At 42.0% G+C, this 22020-nt stretch overlaps 1 protein-coding gene across 17 annotated transcripts in view; it reads right to left on the reverse strand.

Annotated features, from left to right (window-relative positions):
• The window catches only part of ADGRL3 (adhesion G protein-coupled receptor L3), a 388836-nt gene that overhangs the window by 292862 nt on the left and 73954 nt on the right, over positions 1 to 22020 (reverse strand). For all 17 annotated transcript variants that reach the window (XM_067464127.1, XM_067464130.1, XM_067464131.1 and 14 more), the window contains exon 3: positions 15009 to 15222. In XM_067464127.1, the coding sequence (XP_067320228.1) occupies positions 15009 to 15222 (214 nt within the window). The remainder of the gene's footprint in view (positions 1 to 15008; positions 15223 to 22020) is intronic.

Consider the following 22020-nt stretch of genomic DNA (forward strand, 5'->3'; position numbering starts at 1 on the left):
CGACTGAATGGCGCACATTTTTAAAAAGGAAGTTATGTTGCCGCACCTTGTAGTTTCCAGGGAAGCAGAAAACAAGCTTGCTCCCTCTTCCTTATGACACCCTTTCAAATATTTATAAATGGCTACGATGTCTCTTCTCAACCTTCTCTTCTGCAGGCTACATATACCCAGCTCTTTAAGACAATTCTCATAAAGATTCATGGTCTTCAGACCTTTGATCATTTTAGTCACCACCCTCTGGACACCTTCCAGCTTGTCAATAATTGAATTGTGGTGCCCAGAATGGGACACAGTATTATTCCAGGTGAGGTTTTACCAAAGCAGAATACAAAGACTACCCTCGATCTAGCTATATACTATATTCCTTTTGATGCAGCTCAAAATCCCATTGGCTTTTTAGCTGTTGCATCACACTTTTAAAGTCATTGTTTGATGCTAAGAAAGATCTAATTCAAAAGGCACACTGAGTTGTGATCACAGAACATTCGCTCGAAAAGTAGACCTCAACGGCAAAAGCACACTCCTCACTGTTCCAATGTATGATGGCGAGTGAACTGTCAGGACAAAACTTTATACTCCCGCCTCTCGAACGAGACCACTAGCGTTCCGCTACGTCTTCAATCAACTGAATGGCGCACATTTTTAAAAAGGAAGTTATACTGTCACACCCTGTATAACTTCCAAACTTCAAGGTCAATCTCCCCCCAAACCCCACCAGTATTCAAAGTTGGCAATGTTGGGACTGTAAGCAAAATGTGGTTCAGTTCCATAGTTAGTTTGGTACACAGTGCTCTCTGGTTGGGGGTGAGCTATAACTCCAGAAATTCAAGGTCAATTGTCTTCAAGCCTCACCAGTATTTAAAGGTGGCCATGCTGGGCCTGTGTACAATGTTTGGTCCAGATCCATCATTGGTTGGGTTCACAACACTCTTTGAATGGGAGTGAATAATAAGGAAGAAGCAAAGTGCGGCCACTATTGCGTCTGCAAAGAACCGTCCGGCGGAGTTGTTTCGGATTGTCAGAGGCCTTTTAACTCCCGCCACCTCAGGCGGGAGCCCTGACAATTCGGTCACGCGCTGTGAAGCATTTGCTCGGTTCTTTGCAGACAAAGTCGCCTTGATCCGTTCTGAGCTGGACGCCGCGTTAAATGCAGTCTCCGAGGATGTAACAAGAGCACCTGCTTGTCCTATTTTGATGGATTCTTTTCAGTTTGTGAAACCCGAGGATGTGGACAAGATACTTGGAGGAATGAGGCCCACCACGTCCATCCTAGACCCCTGCCCATCCTGGCTTCTAAGGGAGGCCAGAGGGGGATTGGCTGAGTGGGTAACAGTGGTGGTGAATGCCTCCCTTCGGGAAGGCAAGATTCCAGCGAGCCTAAAACAGGCTATTATAAAGCCGCTGTTGAAGAAACCATCACTGGACCCCACTAAATTGGACAACTTTCGGCCTGTTTCCAATCTCCCCTTCTTGGGCAAAGTCATGGAAAGCGTGGTGGCCTCACAACTCCAGGTATTCTTGAGAGACACGGATTATCTGGATCCGGCACAGTCTGGTTTCAGACCGGGACATGGTACCGAGACGGTCTTGGTCGCCTTAGTGGATGATCTGCGCCGGGAGCTAGACAGGGGGAGTGTGTCCCTGTTGGTGCTCCTGGACCTCTCAGCGGCCTTCGATACCGTCGACCACGGTATCCTTCTGGGGCGCCTTGCGGAAATGGGCCTTGGGGGCATTGCTTTGCAGTGGCTCCAGTCATTCCTGGAGGGCCGCACCCAGAAGGTGTCATTGGGGGACTCCTGTTCTACACCACAACCTTTGACTTGTGGGGTTCCACAGGGTTCCATACTGTCCCCCATGCTGTTTAATATCTACATGAAGCCGCTGGGTGAGATCATCCGGAGTTTCGGGGTGCGGTGTCATCTGTACGCAGATGATGTCCAACTCTGTCACTCCTTCCCACCTGCTACTAAGGAGGCTGTCGAGGTCCTGAACCGGTGCCTGGCCGCTGTAATGGTCTGGATGAGGGCGAACAAACTGAAATTAAATCCAGACAAGACAGAGGTACTCCTGGTCAGTCGCAAGGCCGAACGGGGTATAGGGTTACAGCCTGTGCTGGATGGGGTCGCACTCTCCTTGAAGGCGCAGGTTCGCAGCTTGGGTGTGACCCTGGACTCATCGTTGAGCCTGGATCCCCAGGTGTCAGCGGTGACCAGGGGAGCATTTGCACAGCTCAGGCTCGTGCACCAGCTGCGCCCGTATCTCGGGAAGTCTGACTTGGCCACGGTGGTACACGCTCTGGTCACATCCCGCCTTGACTACTGCAACGCTCTCTACGTGGGGCTGCCCTTGAAGACGGCCCGGAAGCTGGTTCAGCGCGCGGCAGCCATGTTACTAACTGGAGCGGGGGGCAGGAAGCATACAACGCCCTTGTTGTCCCAGCTCCATTGGCTGCCGATTTGCTACCGGACCCAATTTAAGGTGCTGGTTTTGGCCTACAAAGCCCTAAACGGTTCCGGCCCAAAATACCTTTCGGACCGCATCTTGGCCTACGAGCCCACGAGGACCTTGAGATCGTCTGGGGAGGCCCTTCTCTCGATCCCGCCTGCCTCACAGGCACGTCTGGCGGGGATGAGGGAGAGGGCCTTCTCGGTGGTGGCCCCCCGGCTGTGGAACACTCTCCCTGCAGACATCAGACAGGCGCCCTCCCTCATGTCCTTCCGAAAAAGCCTCAAGACATGGCTGTTCGAGAAGGCATTTAATTAAGTGCTATAACAATGTGGTAAAGATGATTGGAATGGAACAAGGAATATGAGATTGGTTTATGATTCCACTATGAGACGAAGCGGATTTTTAGTGTAGTTTTGTAATTGTTATGTAGTTTATATGTTGTTGTAATTGCCTCTTTGTAAATTGTCTTTTATATGTGTGTACACCGCCATGAGTCGCCCTAAAGGGCTGAGAATGGCGGTTAATAAATGCATCAAATAAATAAATAAATAAATAAATAAATAAATAAAGTGCAGAAACCAGTTTGAGTCTTATATGGTGTTTATACACACTGGTCAGAACCAGTTCCAGAATTTGAAGTATCTGCAGTTTCACAGCCATAGAGAATTTTCTCCCCAAAGCCCCCTGTCCCAATGTACATGTGTGAATGGCCGGAATGTCCATCCCTTAATCGGTTTTGCCATGTGATGTGGTTTACAGCTATGTATGCTGATGTGCGTTACTGGGCCTATTTCATATAATCTTGGTTTAAAGCTTTTAAAGCATGTTCCTGAATGTGTTCACACCATGTATCATTTTGAATGTGCCTTGTGACAGCTGTCACATCCAAAGACTGTAATTTTTAATATTATCTGAAAATGCTTCTTATATCTGTATATAAAGGCAAGAATTTAATTTTTTTTATAATCAAAATTATAGATTACTTTAGTAGTGCTATTAAAAGGTTTATTTCCTGCCATCAAATCTGTGACTATAAAAATTATATATAAGAATAAATTTAGCTTCCCAAAGACATCCTTCTTTTGTCTCTTGCTGACTAGAAAAAAAATGATATTCAAAAAATCCATGCCCAGAAAGTAAGAGTTTTTTTATTTGGGAAAGAGTAAATACTTCCTACATGCTTAGAATTCAAATGAGATGATGAAAGAAGCCATTTCCGCTGTGCGTGTTTATCAACATGCCACACATTTGAGAACCTCATAATGTTTGTCCAACCTGAGGCTGCTCCTTCGGATGGGATTAAGTGTGACCCATGGGCCAAAATCTAACATAATCAGGAGTTCCTGAGCTGACACTACTGAAATTAAATTAATGGAAATGCAATTCAAGAACACACAGAAAAGTGGAGTTAAAATAACATAACATGATTAAAAACTTGAATTAATTCATGCAAGCATGAGCGTTCTTCATGAAAAATAGGTTTGACAGGCAGCCATTTATAACTAATAAGACTATTATCCATTCATGTTTGGCAGGGAAGCTCTACTTCCTGAAGTGGTTTTAGCTTTACTTAATTGCTACTGTTGCTTCTAGAAAAACAAAATCAAATTATTGTTCATAAATGTCAACGATGGTGTTTAAACTAAAAGTAATTGTATAGCTACATAAAATTACTACAGAGAGATATGATTTCTCTATAAATGCTTAAGTATCTGGAAAATGGATTAATCCAGAAAGGGGTGCCCAGAATTAATCCTAGATGGAGCCCAGGAATTAAAATAAATTACCTTTGACTTCAGAAAAGGAAAATGATCTAGAATGAGAGGACTGAGAAAAGGAAGTTGAAATGCAGTGCCAAGAAGGTAAAATTCTCCACTATCTGTGGGAGTTACTCAAATTCTTAATAACAGTAGTTTGGCTAAAATGTCTGAACAGACCATCAACCCAACAAGGACTTCAACATAATTAGGAAGTCATTAAAGGAAAGCCTTCCTTCAGAATATGGAAACCTTCTGAATATGAGGTGAATAAAATTCATGTCCAACATAAATGCAGAGAGAAAAAAGTATGTACATATATACGAGAGGTGTTCATTAAAGATGTCTCCTGACCCACTTCTATTTATCATGATATAAGTCTCTATAGGTTATGGACCAATTTACAACTCAGAATTGATAACCGTCTTGATTTTACAGGTGTTGAAGTGGTGTGAGGTTTGATAATGGACTCAGTGGATTACAGAGTAGTCATAAAGTTCCTTTACTTGAAAGGCTGCACACCAAAAGAAATGTTCGATGAAAGAGGTCTATGGTGATGATTCCCCATCATCAAGAAATGCCATTGTCAATTTAAATGTAGTCAGACTTCAGTGCAAACAGCTCCAATTCCAGGGAGACTCCACTCTGCTATTGATGAACACACCATCCAGCAAGTGGATGTCTTCATTTTGGAAAATTGCCTTGTAACCATTCACCAACTAGCCCAAAATGTCAAGATTAGTGTGGGGTCTGTGGAAAAAATCATCCAATACCATCTTCACATGCATAAGGTATCCGCTCGCTGAGTCCCCCAGCTGCTCACATCTTTCCAGAAGCAGGAACGAATTTGAAGATAGCCAGCTGTTTGAGGTAATTGATGTGGTGTTTCTTTTCTTCCATGGACCATGGTCCTAGACAGTGAGGTTTTTGTAGTGAACTCCCCAGCAGTAGGTGAGTCCATCATGATGGTCTCTTTTGGTTGTGGGTTATGGAAGGAAACCCCTGAAGAAATATGGTGTACTAAGTCTACCATGTTAGTGTACAAAATATTTGTCTCAGCATTGTGAGGAACAGGGAGTTGTGCTCGAACAGCAGGTTGAAGTTGTTAATGAACTATCTTTAAAGTGGCCATAGACAGAGGCAGGCATGAGGTGTTACAGCTACCATAGATGACATGTATCCGAGGAGAACCTGAATTGACCTAGCTTGGACCTGACTGAGGAACTGACAACATCTGACTTCTCATTGAAGGGCATCAAACCTCTTCAGAGGAAGGAAGTCCTTTTGAATGGAGGAGTCGAATAGTGTGCCGACAAAGTTCACAATCCTTTAAATTGTTAGACTTGGCTTCTCAGAATTGGGATGAAGGCCCAACGAGCCTAAAGAGAAATAGTGTGGTTTATGTGAACTCAAAGTGCTTCTTCGGACTGTGTTCCAAGATACCAATCGTCCAAGCATGGGAACAGGATGATGTGGTTCTTTCGAAGATAGGCCGCTACCACTGCCATGCACTTTGTGAAGAGGCAAGGTGTGGTGGCAAGTCCAAATGAGAGGAGGGTTAATTGGAAGGTTTGCCAACAGACTCTGAAGACCAGGAATTGACGGTGGGAGGAGCATAATGAGATGTGGACATACGCGTCTTTGAGGTTGATCATGGAAGACCTGTCACCCCACTTGAGGAGGGGAAGAATAGAACTTATTGTGACCACCTGGAACTTCTTTGGGATGAGGAAGGTGTTCAGCACCTGGAGGTTCAGTATCAGATCGGGATGATAAAATACTTGGAGAAGAATGTGTTTAGGTTCAAGTCTGGAGTTAGAGGGTGAATTGCGTTCTTGGATAGGAGAGAGTCAACTTTGAGGTTTTGAGAGGCATCTTTGAGGTTGATCATGGAAGACCTGTCACCCCACTTGAGGAGGGGAAGAATAGAACTTATTGTGACCACCTGGAACTTCTTTGGGATGAGGAAGGTGTTCAGCACCTGGAGGTTCAGTATCAGATCGGGATCATAAAATACTTGGAGAAGAATGTGTTTAGGTTCAAGTCTGGAGGGTGAATTGCGTTCTTGGATAGGAGAGAGTCAACCTGTTTGAGGATTGCTGAAGAGCTTTGAGTGTTTATGACTCGACTAGTGGGGGGGGGGGGGGAAGGTCATAGAATTCCAAGGTGTAGCCTCTATTGAAAATATTGAGCACCCATACATCTGAGGTGATACGAGACCAAGTGAGTGATAGCAGGCAAGACAGTATGCAAAGGGTGGAAGTCAGGATTCCGTGGCGGGGGGGAGGGAGGGGGTTAAGCAATGTAGGTAGTGGCTGGCTCAAGACATTTTTTCTGTACATTACAGCCAAGATAATAGCCATTCTGCTAACTTCTCCCTAACTACCTATCCCATGCTACCAATGTTAGATTCAAGAGTTTCCAGAAATTACACGTTCCAGCCTTAACTTGATGCTTCAAAAACCATTCCGTGTTCTTGCACCCATCCATGGTAGTCTAATAAAACACGTCCTTTAAATATTGGAACAAAGTGTCAACAGCATCTGAAGTGTTCCTCCACAGGTGTTAATTAGCAGGTAATGTGTCAACCAGCCTCTGATGTTCAGAAGAAAAGATGTCATGAGCTTCTCTGATGTTTCTCCCACATACAGGTACACAAACAACATGGTAGTGTAAACCAGTCCAGTATGGTACTGGAAACAAGTCTTTCTGGTAGTGTAAACTAGTCCAGAAAAAAACTAGGGTTTGGAAGGGCAGTTATGAAAGATCTCCATGTATGATACTCAACTGTAAAGATGTATCATTGAATACCAAAGTTAGAATTGTCTATACTATCATATTTCTGATTTCTTTGTATATTTGTAAAACAATTAAGAAAATCATCTCATCTGAAATGTGGTACTGGAAAAAATAATAATAAATGGGCCCAAGAACAAATCAGACCTGAACTCTCCCTAGAAACCAAGATGATATAGTATGAAGCTGGACATATCCTGAGAAGACACAACTCATTATAAATGACAATACGAGAAGGTAGCAGGAAAAGAGAGAGAGAACACTAACTGTGGATAGACTCAAAATTGATGATAAGGTAATTTGGAGGTATCTCTTTCATAGAGTGGTCTTGACAGCAATTAACAAAAACAGAAAACTAGAGCAAGGCATATACTGCAGACATAAGAATAGAAGTCCTAGTCCAAAAAACAGAACTGTTTATTTTGTACACTGGGATGTCCATGTTTAGAAAAACCTAGATGGAAGGAAAAGAAAAAAAATCTGAATATAAACTGAGAATTGTTCCTGGTTGGATTACTAGTCCATCTTGGTGCTGTATTTCCCTAGAAGGATGTACAAGTCCTGGTAAATAACGTAACTATCCAAAATACTTTAAGGATCACTTTATTTTATAAGACCTTGCCTATGCCCTACAATCAGCTAAAGACAACTTTCTGGCAGGACAATTAATGTAAAAAAAAACCTGTCCAGATAAAGTCACTGCCCTCTCACATACTGCTAGAGGTGGTCTTGAAAGTGGTGCTAAACTTTGTCAAACTCGTATTTTGGGATTTTAACATCCGTGTTCAGGCACCCTCATCAGAGCCAACTCAGGATTTTAGAGGTTCCATGGCAGTGATGGGCCTGTTTCAATTAATATCTGGTCTTATCTATACAGCAGGTCACATTCTTGACCTGCTTTTTGCTGGTTAGGGTGATGGTGACTAGGGGACGTTGTGTGTGTGTGTGTGTGAAATAACTCGACTGTCACTTCCAGTCTACCTGCGAAGGAGTGAGGGCCTAATCTCCCAATTCTCTGAGGAAGGTAAGCAAAATGTGGTGGTTACTGTAAAACAACCGCTGTTAAATAGCAGGAAATAACATAGCGTTACTGCCACTGTGTTTTTGCACAATAACATTAAATGCTTCCCCTAGCATACATCACAAAACAACACACCCATCCAAAGACCGTAATAAATCACTGATTGATTGATTGATCACCCATCCCTCCACACCCCAACCACCACCACATCAATGCAAAACCATGGAGTTCAACATAGCCTCAGCTTTAGGATAAAAACTATCTCTCAGTCTGTTTGTCCTTGCCTTTATCACCCTGAATCATCTGCCAGATGACAATAATTAAAAAAAAAAAAAGAACAATATGCCAGGTGAGATGGATCCTCAGAAATGCTCTGAGCTTTCTTAAGGCTGTGGACCTATAAAGCTCTTCCAAAAAGGGAAGAGGTCAACCAATGATTCTCTGTGCAGAAGTGGTGACCCATTGGAGCACCGTCCTATCTGCCACCGTGCAGTTATCAAGCCATGCACAGATGCAGTACGTTAGGACACACTCTATATCACAGCGGTAGAAAGTCACAGCATTTTTTCATTCAATTACAGTAGTAGTAATTTTATTGATCAGCCCTTAGGCCATATCACAATAAGAAACAGAACAACAAGGCCTGACAAGACCTGATCACACTCTATGTAGTAAGTTAAAATAAGACACTTATAACACTTATAACAATACAGTAAATAAATATGATAAGACATGATAAAACTGATCAAGCTGAGCATACACATCATATTTCATTATCACTCCCACAATTCACCCCAATCAGCTCTACATATGTGGTTCTCAGACGTATTGTTTTGCTTAAGTACAGAGCTGTTTTATATGTTACTAGCTGTGCCCTGCCACGCATTAATGTGGCCTATAGTAAGATTTTTCAAAGTAGAGGTAGATATCTGGACTATTATGAAAGAGAGGTACCTACTATTCCTTCCCCCTTCCTCTCCTTTGTTCTCTACCTCTTTCTTTCATTCCTTGTTTGGCTCTTTGGTTTCATCCTTCCTTCTTTCTTTCCTTCATTTCCTCCTCCTTTCTCTACTTCTTCGTCTCCTTTCTTCCCTCCCTGTTTCCTTCCTTCTTTCACTTTTCATTTCCTTTTTTCCTTCCTTCCTTCTTTCCTGCCTTTCCTCCCCTTTTTCTTTCCTTTCTCCTTTCTCTTCCTCCTTCCTTCAGTACCTCTTTCCTTCCTTCCTTCCTTCCTTCCTTCCTTCCTTCCTTCCTTCCTTCCTTCCTTCCCTCCCTCCCTCCCTCCCTCCCTCCCTTCTTCCTTCCTTCCTTCCTTCCTTCCCAATGCCCACCAAACCCTTTTATTGTTTTCTGTTGGTCAGAGGAGTCCTGTGTGCCAAAATTTGTTTAATTCCATCATTGCTAGAGTTCAGAATGCTCTTTGATTGTAGGTGAACTATAAATCCCAGCAACTACAACTCCCAAACGTCAAAGTCTATTTTCCCCAAACTCCACCAGTGTTCACACTTGGGCATATTGAGTATTCATGCCAAGTTTGGTCCAGATCCATCATTGTTTGAGTCCACAGTGCTCTTTGATTGTAGGTGAACTATAAATCCCAGCAACTACAACTCCCAAATGACAAAATCATAATTTTTTGAGTGATGGTCACTCCTTGTGTTTTGAGACGATTTGTTGCCAAATTTGATGTGATTTCGGTCGTTGGTTCTTTTGTTTTTAAGGTACTCATTATGCACAGAGCATTTTTATATATATAGATTTTTGGGTCTTGGCCACACATAAAATATGTTGTTCTGATGTGAGATTCCCAATACATTGTTCGTTTGATATATGGACCAAGGTGGAAGTCTCTCACCTTTTGATACAATTTGCAATCAAATAATACTTGTGCTATATCCTCAATTTCAGGTGCCCCGCAGATACAACTCCGTTCATTGTTAATCATAAGATTAACAAAACAATATAAGCATAAAATTGTTGCCATAACACACATATATTCAAAGTAATCCTGCCTGTTCAAGGCAATTTAAAAATTTAAAAGGCTGGGCCAAGATTTGTGCAAGCCCAAAAATTAATTGCAATGCTATGGCAGGCAAAAATAATATTAGGTACGGGTCTGTGGCTGTTCATGCCAGGGCCAATTAGAGGAAGTGATCTGGGTAATTGGTAGGAAGAATAAGGCCATTTTCAACAATGTGTAAGGCTGAGTTAAAACTGGTCATTTTCAAAGGCTTGTTGAAACCACCAGGGGAGGGATGGGGCCTGTCTTATTTCCCTTGGAAGGGCATTCCAGAGGCGGGGGGCCACCACCAAGAATGCCCTCTCTCTCGTCCCCACCAACCGTGCTTGTGACGGAGGTGGGACCGAGAGGAGGGCCTCCCCAGAAGATCTTAGAGTTCGTGGTTGGTGTGACAGTGCGACTGGTGCCACTTGCATGTAAATATATAGTTGAATTGTTTGGTTATCTACAGCTTTCTATCAATGTTGTTTTGCTCCCCCAGCTCAATTGTTTGACTCCACCCCTTCCCAGGGAAGAGGGCAGTGCTTTCTTTTTCATTCCACCATCAATCAGCTCAACAGATGGACGTGAGAAAGGTGTGGCTCTATGCCCTTAGTCAAGCCATCTCTTACCACCAATTCTTTAGTTTGTACTCTTAAGATTCATACTTCATGCCCAGCTCACCTGGACAACGTTGAGGAACCTTAAGCGCCTTCAAACGAGTCCTTTGGCATCAAGAGGAAGACTTTGTGCCTTCAATATAGGCTATTGGACTGGGGTTGTGAATGTTCCGACTTTCACAGCCATTGAGAAAGAGGGAACTTGGAAAGCTTCTCAGCTGGAAAACTCCTTGGACCCAAGACTACAAAGACTGTAATGTATATTTTCTTTACTCCCTCCTCTTTGAAACATCAAGTTTAATGCCTCAGAAAGATAACTCATTGTGAACAATAAAGCCTATTTCGAGCTATCTATATTGTTTTGTTGGTCTTTGAGAGTTCCAGTTCTCTAAAGGAGGGCAAGAAGCAATTCCCTGGGGAAAAGATGCCATGTCCATGTTTCTTTCACTAAGAACTATAGCCCCCAGGCACGACGGCACAGTTGGTTCCTTGGAAGTCTCAGGTAGTACAGTTTCTGATGGGCCTTTTTAACCAGCACTGCCATATAGGTGCCCCAGGTCAGATCTGTCAGAACTTTGAATAATAATAACTGAATAACTGTGAATAATAGGAAATTTAAATTGTGTGTTTAAATCTGGCAAAGTGTGTGTATTTATTTATTTATTTACTTCATTTAATTACCGCTTTTCTCAGCCCTTAGGCGACTCAAAGTGGTTAACAATATCAGCAGCAAAAATTCAATGCTAACATCATACAAACCATTTAAAAACAATTAACACAATAACACACTAAGTAATTAAACATCAGTAAACAACTGTTTAGCGTCTCATAACTAGAATCATGATCCAGCTCGTCATCCGTAGTTCCGTTTTCCTATATTCATTGCACTGCCTATTCAAACGCCAGTTCAAATAACCAGGTTTTCACTTTTCCCCGAAATACCATTAGTGAGGGAGCCGATCTAATGTCTGTGGGAAGGGCGTTCCAAAGCCAAGGGGCCACCACTGAGAAGGCCCTGTCCCTCATCCCCGCCAAACGTGCCTGTGTTGCAGGCGGGATTGAGAGCAGGGCCTCCTCAGAGGATCTTAAAGTCCTAGTGGGTTCGTAGGTGGAGATGCGTTCGGATAGGTAACTTGGGCCAGAACTGTTTAGGGCTTTATAGGCCAACACCAGCACTTTGAATTGTGCCCGGTAGCAAATTGGTAGCCAGTGGAGCTGGCACAGCAGAGGAGTTGTATGCTCCCTGAGTGCCGCTCCTGTTAGTATCATGGCTCCCGAACGTTGAACCAATTGAAGCTTCCGAGCAGTCTTCGAAGGCAACCCCATGTAGAGAGCGTTGCAGTAGTCTAAACGGGATGTAACCATAGCGTGGACTACCGTGGCCAAGTCAGACTTCCCAAGGTACGGGCAAAAGTCATCCAGCAAGGATGAGTGGTCAGTTTCTTAAAAAGGACATAGCAAATGTTTCCTGCTTCCTCTGATGTAGACGGACATTGTGTGATGACACAATGTACTGGGCGTGTACTTACTGATAAGAGTCTCACTTGATCGCCATTATGAAAATGCACGCTGAACAGAATGGCCTTTTTTTTTTTTTTTGAACCGCTAGCTGAGCTGCTAATTGACCGGAGGAATGAGAGATTGAGGGGCTTACTTTGTATATAGTGTGAATGACTTTACAACTGCAATAAAGCTGTTTATTGCTTAAATCGGCTGCTGAGCTATGAAGTGCTTAAAGGGTGTTTGCGTGGGACAGCAGGCCTGTCAAGTCCTTGCCAAGAGTGACATTGACGGATGGTAACTCACACCCAAGTTCCAACAAGATCCTCCTTAACAACGACACCCAGGAACTTAAAAGTGGCCACCTGCTCCACTTGGTCTCCATTCATGATCAAGAAGTGAATTTCTGGTCTATTCTTTCTATAGTCCATTATGATCTCCTTGGTCTTATTGATGTTAAGAACCGGATTATTGTCCCTGCACCCACGAGAGCAGCCAATCCACCTCATCCTGATAGGCAGATCCCTTTTGGAGATAAGCCCCACCATGGTTGTATCCTATGCGAATTTGGTAATTATATTGCTTTGGTGAACAGGGGTACAATTCATATGCATACAAAGTGTAAAGCAGAGGACTCAACACACAGCCCCATGGCATCCCAATGTTGAGAGTATGATTACTGTATATACTCGAATATAAGCCTAGTTTTTCACCCCCTTTTTTAGGCTGAAAAGGCTCCCCTCGGCTTATACTCGAGTCAAGGTTATTTATTATTTTACTCTGTTATTAGTATTATTTTTATTTCATGTATTATTTTACTCTCTTTATTATTATTACATTTACAGTATTTTGCCCTATTATTATTATTACATTTATTATTTTACTTTATTATTATTGCATTTATTATTTTACTCTGTTATTACATTTATTATTCTACTCTATTATTACTGTTATTATTGCATTTCCATTATTTTACTTTATTATTATTACATTTATTATTTTACTCTATTATTGTTGGAAGGATACGTAAGTACATTTACATTGACGATATGTAATGATTGAATCAGAGTTGGGCAGTCTTATCTCAAATTACAGTTTTATGTAAATATTATAAAAACATTTCACCTCCTGATGCCTCAATTTATGTAATTTCATTGGTATCTATTTTTATTTTGAAATCTACCTGTAGTGGCTGCATTTCCCATCCTCGGCTTATACTCGAGTCAATATGTTTTCTCAGTTTTTTGTGGTAAAATTAGATGCCTTGGCTTATATTCGGGTCGGCTTATACTTGAATATATACGGTACCTAATCTAACCCACTGGGAATGTCCATAATCCAGGAACAGTTTGAATATGACAATCCAAGCTTCATGAGATTAGACATCAGTCTATGTGGGAGGATTGTGTTAAATGCAGAACTAAAGTCTGCAAAAAGCATCCTCATTCTGGGACAAATGGGTCATAGATTGGACAACCTTGGTGTACAGATTTGAGCGGAGTACTCACGTTGCTTTCATGTTATCTCAGGGCCCATTTATAACTGATGATTGTCTTTATGGAAGTGACTATGTGGGGCTGAATCAGCCCCATGCAGCATTTGACCAGTGGTCAATGCAGATGGGGCCTAGGTTAAAAATTATTACTGGGGGATAAAAACATGCTAGATTAATCTTCAAATGTATTTATTTTTGTTGGGGTTCAGCCTCCGTGTGAACCTGACCCTGATTCTTTGATTGTATTTCCTGATGCAGCTGAACAGGCTATTGAACATGTAGTTTTCCCTGATGGTTTGGAAACTGTTGATTCTGAGTGCAGTGGCTGGGAAAGTGAAACTAAACATCCTGATGAGGATGTTTCAGAATGAAGCGGTGATAACTCTCCAGAGGAGTTAACACCTGCCTTTTTTTTAATGAGGATAGAAGACGGCAGATTTGGGAAAACAGGAGTGAATCACAGAGTCTGCGAAGGTCAAGTAGATTAAAGGAAAAGGAGGCTTCCAAGCCTGGAGGCGTGTCCCGAAACAGTTTCTTTAGTTTAAAGTGTCTTCCCCCGGGCTGTCTTGTTGGATCAAGCATTGTTTAGACTGAGGCATCACCTTGGCTGAGTTCCCGTTTCCCATGGCCTGCATTCCCAGAGGCTTCTAGTTTCCAAGTACGGTTAGTGAGATACTAACAGGTTCCAGGTTTTTATAGTGTTGCTTTTGGAATTTTGATCTAGATATTCCTGACTGCTGAATTTTACTGTGGCTTTTTGACTTTGCATTTTCCTCTATTTTGTAACCATTTTTCATCAATAAAAAGGGATTGTTTTTCCCACAGTCAAGTGGGGTAGATTTAATCTTATGGTCTTGTTTCCTGATCTGGGTTGCAACAGTTTTACGACTCTGATTTTGCCATGGATTTATATTCTACTAATGCTGGCCACATGACTTTGGAGGTGTCTACGGACAACACTGGCTCTTCGGCTTAGAAATGGAGATGAGCACCACACCCCAAAGTCGGGCATGACTGGAATACCTTTACCTTTCCCTAATGATTTCAAACAAATTTAAATAAAATGTTAAAATTACAGCCTGATTTTAACTTGTTGAGAAGAACAGTTAACAGTCAGAATTCAGAAATATATTATGTACAGTTTGTGGAGGTTTCCGCCTATTTGCCAAACAACATGTATAATTCAAGTGTGCCTTACAATCGGTGAAATATGGTAGTTAGAGTCATTTGCCGCAATGATTTTAGAAATGCATACAGCTGCCTGGCATTAATATGCAGAAAGAGTCTATCTAGCCTCTTATAAACAGCGGAGTGCATAAATAGAAAGTAAGATTAACATAAATCCAACCAGGCAAGAATGTAAAATGCCTACCTTTGAGTCATAATCTTATAGGCATCTGGCAGATAGCAGCGGATATTCTCCATCTGAGCAGGATCAGAGTCACAGATTTTATCATCTGTCCTGCCATAGTTGGCACTTTCAATCATGATAACATCTGTTCCTGGGCAGCGCAATTCTATGGGGTAGCTTTCACAGGACAGCTCTCTCCGGACCACAGCCATCGGAACAGGGGCACGGCTAAAAGCTAGAGAGAGGACAAAGAGGCATATTTAATAAAACATTCTGTCTTTACACAAATGCAAACTTTAAAAAAAGGATGAGTATACCACATTTCAGATTTTCCCATGCAAAATTAAACATTACATATGGTTTTTTTACAGTAGACTTTCTTTGAATAAAATGTTCTGTTGCAGCACAAATGAACTAATGAAAAGTGGTTGTTCCCAGGGTGTCTAACAAATCGCTTGCTAAATTAGAATAGGATCATAGGGTTCGAAAAGTCACAAGGGTAATCCATTCGAACCCTCTGCCATGCAGGAAAATACAATCAAAGCACTCCTGACAGATAGTCATCCAGCCTCAACTAAAAAATCTTCAGACTCCACCAGGCAGCATGTTCCACTGCGGAGCAGCTTGAATCCATTCCTTCATGTCCTAGTCTAGGCATCCCCAAACAAAGGTTTGCAAGTCAGAATGTGTGGCATAGTAGTTTGAACCTCGGATTGTAGCTCTGAATCCAGAGTTATTTTACTCATCACTCTCTCTCAACCTCAGAGGAAGACAAAGAAAAATCCACTTTGAATAAATCTTGATCCAAAAATTATGTGCTAGCGTTGCCTTAGGGCAGGGGGCCTCAAACTAAGGTCCGGGGTTCGGATATGGCCCTCCAAGGTCATTTACCTGGACCTCACTCAGGGTCAACCTAAGTCTGAAACGACTTGAAAGCACGCAACAACAATCCTATCTCATCATAGAATCATAGAATCAAAGAGTTGGAAGAGACCTCGTGGGCCATCCAGTACAATCCCCTGCCTAGAAGCAGGAATATTGCATTCAAAGCACCCCTGACAGATGGACATCCAGCCTCTGTTTAAAAGCTTCCAAAGAAGGAGCCTCCACCACACTCTGGGGCAGAGAGTTCCACTGCTGAACAGCTCTCACAGTCAGGAAGTTCTCCCTCAAGTTCAGATGGAATCTCCTTTCTTGTAGTTTGAAATCATTGTTCCACGTCCTAGTCTCCAGGGAAGCCGAAAACAAGCTTGCTCCCTCCTCTCTGTGGCTTCCTCTCACATATTTATACATGGCTATCATATCTCTGATCATATCAGCCAAAACCACGCCCACACTTCCATTGAAATACTAATAAGTTTATATTCGTTAAAATTGTTCTTTATTTTAATTATTGTATTGTTTTAAAGTGTTTTTTGCACTACGAATAAGATAATAATAATAATAATAATAATAATAATAATAATAAATTTTATTTATACCCTACCACCATCTCCCCCTACGGGGACTCGGAGCGGCTTACATGGGGCCAAGCCCGAACAACAAATTACAATACAAAAAGTACAAATTGCAATAAGATAAGCAACATAACATTAAAGTATAAAACATCGCGACCAAACATAATGACAGAGGGCAGGCCGCATGCACATAAAATAATTTAAAAACTCAGGGTGAGATAAAGGGGCAGAACTATTTGTAGGGGAGAGCTCATAGAGAGATATGTGCAATATGCATAGCAATTCATGATTTTTTCAAATTATAAACCGGCTCTCCCAACACTTTGAGGAACTGTGACCTGGCCCTCTGTTTAAAAAGTTTGAGGACCCTGCCTTAGAGTCACCCTCAGTCGCGTCAGACTGAATGCACACAACAACAACAACAACCACTACCACCATCACCCTAATTAACTTGACTATCTCATCAACCACACTACTCATTGAAATACTGGTAAGTTTAGGTTGGCTAAAGTTGTTCTTCATCTTAAATATTGAATTTTTCTTTCATGTTTTTTTTACTACAAATAACATATGTGTAGTGTGCATAGGAATTAGTCATTTTTTCAAACTATAGTCCATCCCCCAACAGTCTGACAGACCATGAACCAGCCCTCAGCTTAAAATTGTTTGTTTATTTATTTATTTACATCACTTCTATCCCGCCCATATCAGCCCGAAGGCGATTCAGGGCGGTGTACCAACCACAACAATTAGATGCCATATATAAAAATACATACATTGGTTAAAAGCAAAAAAATCACATCACAATACATTTAAAAACCATAAAGCAATAAACAATAAAAATTATAGAAACTATGTCTTCTTGTTCAATTCCTCAACCGTTCCATTATCTTAGCCGTTCCTAGTTCATATTCCAATTTGAGTTTATCTGGTCATGCTGAAGTTCCAAACGCTTGCTCAAAGAGCCAGGTTTTCACTCTTTTTCAAAAGGTCAGGGTGGAGGGACAGGCCCGTAGCCAGGATTTTGATTCGGGGGGGAGCTGAATTTGATTCAGGGGGGGGGGGGGGCTGAGTCTGAGTGAAAGAGGGTCTACTCTAGCAAACCTTTTATATCATTACCCCAATACCCCCATGCATATGGGATATATTGAGCATGGTGATCAGATCATGATATGAATAAACATAACAGTTGAAATAATGTACCAGTAAGGCCTTCTCGCGGACCACCATGAGAATTTCGGGGGGGGGGGGGCTGAAACCCCTGACCCCCCCCCCCGGCTACATGCACGGGCAGGGAGTTCCACAGCCGAGGGGTCACCACAGAGAAGGCCCTGTCTCTCGTCCCTGCCGGACGTTCCTGTGAAGAACGCAGGATCGAGAGCAGAGCCTCCTCAGACGATCTCAAGTTCTTTGAAGGTTCATAGGGAGAGATGCGTTTGGATAGATAAGCTGGGCCAGAACCGTTTGGGGACCCCTGTCCTAGCCTCTAGAGCTGAAGAAAACAAGCATACCCTATCCTAAATGTGACATCCTTTCAAATATTTATATGTGGCTATCATGTCCTCTCTTGGCCTTCTTTACTCCAAGTTTTACTCCTTATAGTAATTGGTTTCAAACTTTGAATCATTTGGTCGCCCTACCCTGGACACGTTCCAGTTTGTTGATATACTTTTTTTTGTATGTATGAATACATACAAAGAAGGACAAAACTATCTAACTAACTATAACTAACCAGCAGAAAGACTAATCTACGAGCCTCTCACCCACTGTCTGCTGATTTCTCTCTTTTTAATCTATTCCCTTTAAATACTATTGTACAATCAAACTTCTATTTTTAATAACATTCTGCTAGTTCTGAAAGTCCAAAATAAATAAATAATACCCTCATTATAACAACTAATGAATTAGTAAGTCCCAATCTTGTTTGTAGTTGGGATTTGTGTTCCTAGTCTCCAGAGCAGCAGAAAACAAGCTTGCCCCTTTCCTCAATGCAAGTGGGAATTCCTCACAATCTAGACACTTGTTGTTGTTGTTCATTCGTTCAGTCATCTCCGACTCTTCGTGACCTCATGGACCAGCCCACGCCAGAGCTCCCTGTCGGCCGTCACCACCCCCAGCTCCTTCAAGGTCAGTCCAGTCACTTCAAGGATGCCATCCATCCATCTTGTCCTTGGTCAGCCCCTCTTCCTTTTACCTTTCCCCAGCATAATTGTCTTCTCTAGGCTTTCCTGTCTCCTCATGATGTGGCCAAAGTACTTCAACTTTGTCTCTAGTATCCTTCCCTCCAATGAGCAGTCGGGCTTTATTTCCTGGACTGGTTGGATCTTTTCGCAGTCCAAGGCACTCTCCGAACTTTCCTCCAACACCACAGCTCAAAAGCATTGATCTTCCTTCGCTCAGCCTTCCCTAAGGTCCAGCTCTCACATCCGTAGGTGACTACAGGGAATACCATGGCTTTGACTAGGCGGATCTTTGTTGCCAGTCTGATGTCTCTACTCTTTACTATTTTATCGACATTGGTCATTGCTCTCCTCCCAAGAAGTAAGCGTTTTCTGATTTCCTGGCCACAGTCTGCATCTGCAGTAATCTTTGCACCTAGAAATATAAAGTCTGTCACGGCCTCCACATTTTCTCCCTCTATTTTCCAGTTGTCAATCATTCTTGTTGCCATAATCTTGGTTTTTTTGATGTTTAGCTGCAACCCAGCTTTTGCGCTTTCTTCTTTCACCTTGATTAGAAGGCTCCTCAGCTCCTCCTCGCTTTCGGCCATCAGAGCGGTGTCATCTGCATATCTGAGATTTTTGATGTTTCTTCCAGCAATTTCCACCCCAGCCTTGCATTCATCAAGCCTCGCACTTCGTATGATGTGTTCTGCATACAAGTTTAAAAGGTTGGGTGAGAGTATGCAGCCTTGCTATACGCCTTTCCCAATCTTGAACCAGTCTGTTGTTCCATGATCAGTTCTTACTGTTGCTACTTGGTCCTTGTACAGATTCCTCAGGATAGAGACAAGGTGGTTTGGTATGCCCATCCCACCAAGGACTTGCCACAATTTATTATGATCGACACAGTCAAAGGCTTTAGAATAGTAAATGAAGCAGAAATAGATGTTTTTCTGAAACTCACTGCCTTTCTCCATTATCCAGCGGATATTGGCAATCTGGTCTCTCGTTCCTCTGCCTTTTCTAAACCCAGCTTGAACATCTGGCAACTCTCACTCCATGTATTGCTGGAGTGTTCCTTGCAGGATCTTGAGCATTACCTTACTGGCATGAGAAATAAGGGCCACTGCGCGGAAGTTTGTGCAGATTCTAGACACTGCACTCCTATTAATGCAGCCTAGAATTAAATTGACTTTCTTAGCTGCCGCATTGCACTGTTGACTCAGGTTTAGCTTGTGGTCTACTAAAACTCTGAGATCCCTTCACACTGACAGTTTTCAAGCCAGATGCCATCACACGAAAGCTGTGCATTTCATTTTATTTCTTAAACACATTGTCGTACATTGCTTAATATTGAAATTCAGGTATGTTTGTTTTTTAGTTTTGGTCCAGCCCTCTTATCCATTAAGGTCATTTTGGACCTTAATGGCATTCCTCCCAATGTGGTGCAAATTTGGTAAACAGGCCTTCTATTCCATCATCCAAGTCATTGATAAAGATGCTTAATAGCACTGGACCCAAGGCAGAACCTTTTGGCGAACCACTGGTCACTTCTCTCCAGGATGAGGAAGAACCCTTGGTGAGCACCCTTTGGGTTTGGCCGGTCATCCAGTTCCAAATCCACCTAACATATTTTATTAACTTTTTTGTGACAATGTCATGGTGAACCTTGACAAAGGCCTTACTGATAAGTTATATCCTCAGCATTCTCTTACTCTCCCAAGCTGATAATTCTATCCAAAAAAGAGATAAAAACAGTCTGGCAAAATTTTTATTTTTGAGAAACCCATGTTGACTTTCCTTGAGTATGGCATTTCTTTCTAAGTACTTACAGGCTGTTTAGTGATCTGCTCCAAAATCTTTCCTGGTATTGATGTCAGGCTGACTAGGCAGTAATTGTTTGGGTTGTCTTTATTCCCCCTTTTTGAAGATGAGGACAACATTTGCCTTCCTCCAGTCTACTGAAACTACTCCTATTTCCCAGATATTCTCAAAAATGATTGGCAGTGATTCTGAAATTACTTTTGCCAGATTTAAAATACCCATTTGTTGTAGTTCATCAGGCCCTGGAGGCTTGAATTCATTCAGATTAGCCAGATATTCCTGTACTGTCTTTTACCTATTCTGTGCTCCATTTCCTCTACTGCATTATCTGCTCCATCCTTCCTAAGTTGGGCACTGTTAACCTTTGGAGAGAAAGCTGAGCCAAATAAAGTGTTGAATAGCTGTGTCTTTTCTATCCTAATGTTATGGTAGGTTCTTTGAAAACATGCCAAGCCTTACTTGAAGTGGTAAAAGAAAAATGCAGGTTTTGTAAACAGTTCATCCTCCACAGAGGTTCCCTTCAGTCAGGGTTAGGTAGCCTGTGTCAGGAGCAACTTGAGAAACTGCAAGTTGCTCCTGGTGTGAGAGAATTGGCAGTCTGTAAGGACGTTACCCAGGGGACGTCCAGATGTTTTGATGTTTTATCATCCTTGTGGCAGGCTTCTCTCATGTCATGAGGAGCTGGATCTTATAGAGGGAGCTCATCCGCGCTCTCCCTGGATTCGAACCTGCAACATGTTGATCTTCAGTCCTGCCCACACAGGGCTTTAGCCCACTGGGCCACCGGGGGCTCCAGATAATCATATTTTAACTAAACAGATTACTAAAACAATTATAAAACATCTCTGGTGCATCTCTATCAGGTCCACATTTCTTTGCCTTTTTACACATGTCCACCATATGTTATAATATGTTATAATATTTGTTTTGATCATGTCTCCAACAGTTACCGTGTTTCCCTGAAAATAAGACACTGTCTTACATTTCTTTTTCCTCAAGAAGACACACAATGGCTTATTTTCAAATTATAACTCAAAGAAATTTTAATTTTTTCATCTACAACTTTATCCATTGATCCAAATGCAACTATCTACCAATGTTTTGTAATCATAATTATTTGACCTAAGGGTCATTCCATGCTAAGAGGTGTAAAATTTTAAAAAGTTCCCACCATCATGTTCTTCAATTTTATTCAAATTTTAGCTGTAACAACAGACAGGTGTTAAACTAAGTTTCCCAAAATTTGAGATCTCTAACTGTAATGGTTGCTGATCTAGACCCCCTTATCTGAAGGGTAGCCAGTCTGCATGTGCACGACATTTAACAAAAGTATGTTATATTCGGTGCATTTATGTTTTTGCATCTTCAAGGTCCTACTAGTTACTGAACAGCTTACGGGCATGGCCCCTATGGCAATGGGAATGCTGTTTTCAATGTGATAACATACTTTTACTTGATAAAATTGATACTTAATGGATACACTGCAAAAATAAAAACCATGTCAGTTTCATAAAGAATTTTTTTCTCTTTCAAATGATACTATTCACAAGCATATTTGGGTAGACATGAGGAAGAACTTCCTGACTGTGA

The sequence above is a fragment of the Anolis sagrei genome, chromosome 2 (genome assembly GCF_037176765.1).
Source record: "Anolis sagrei isolate rAnoSag1 chromosome 2, rAnoSag1.mat, whole genome shotgun sequence".
In the NCBI taxonomy this organism is placed as follows: Eukaryota; Metazoa; Chordata; class Lepidosauria; order Squamata; family Dactyloidae; genus Anolis; species Anolis sagrei.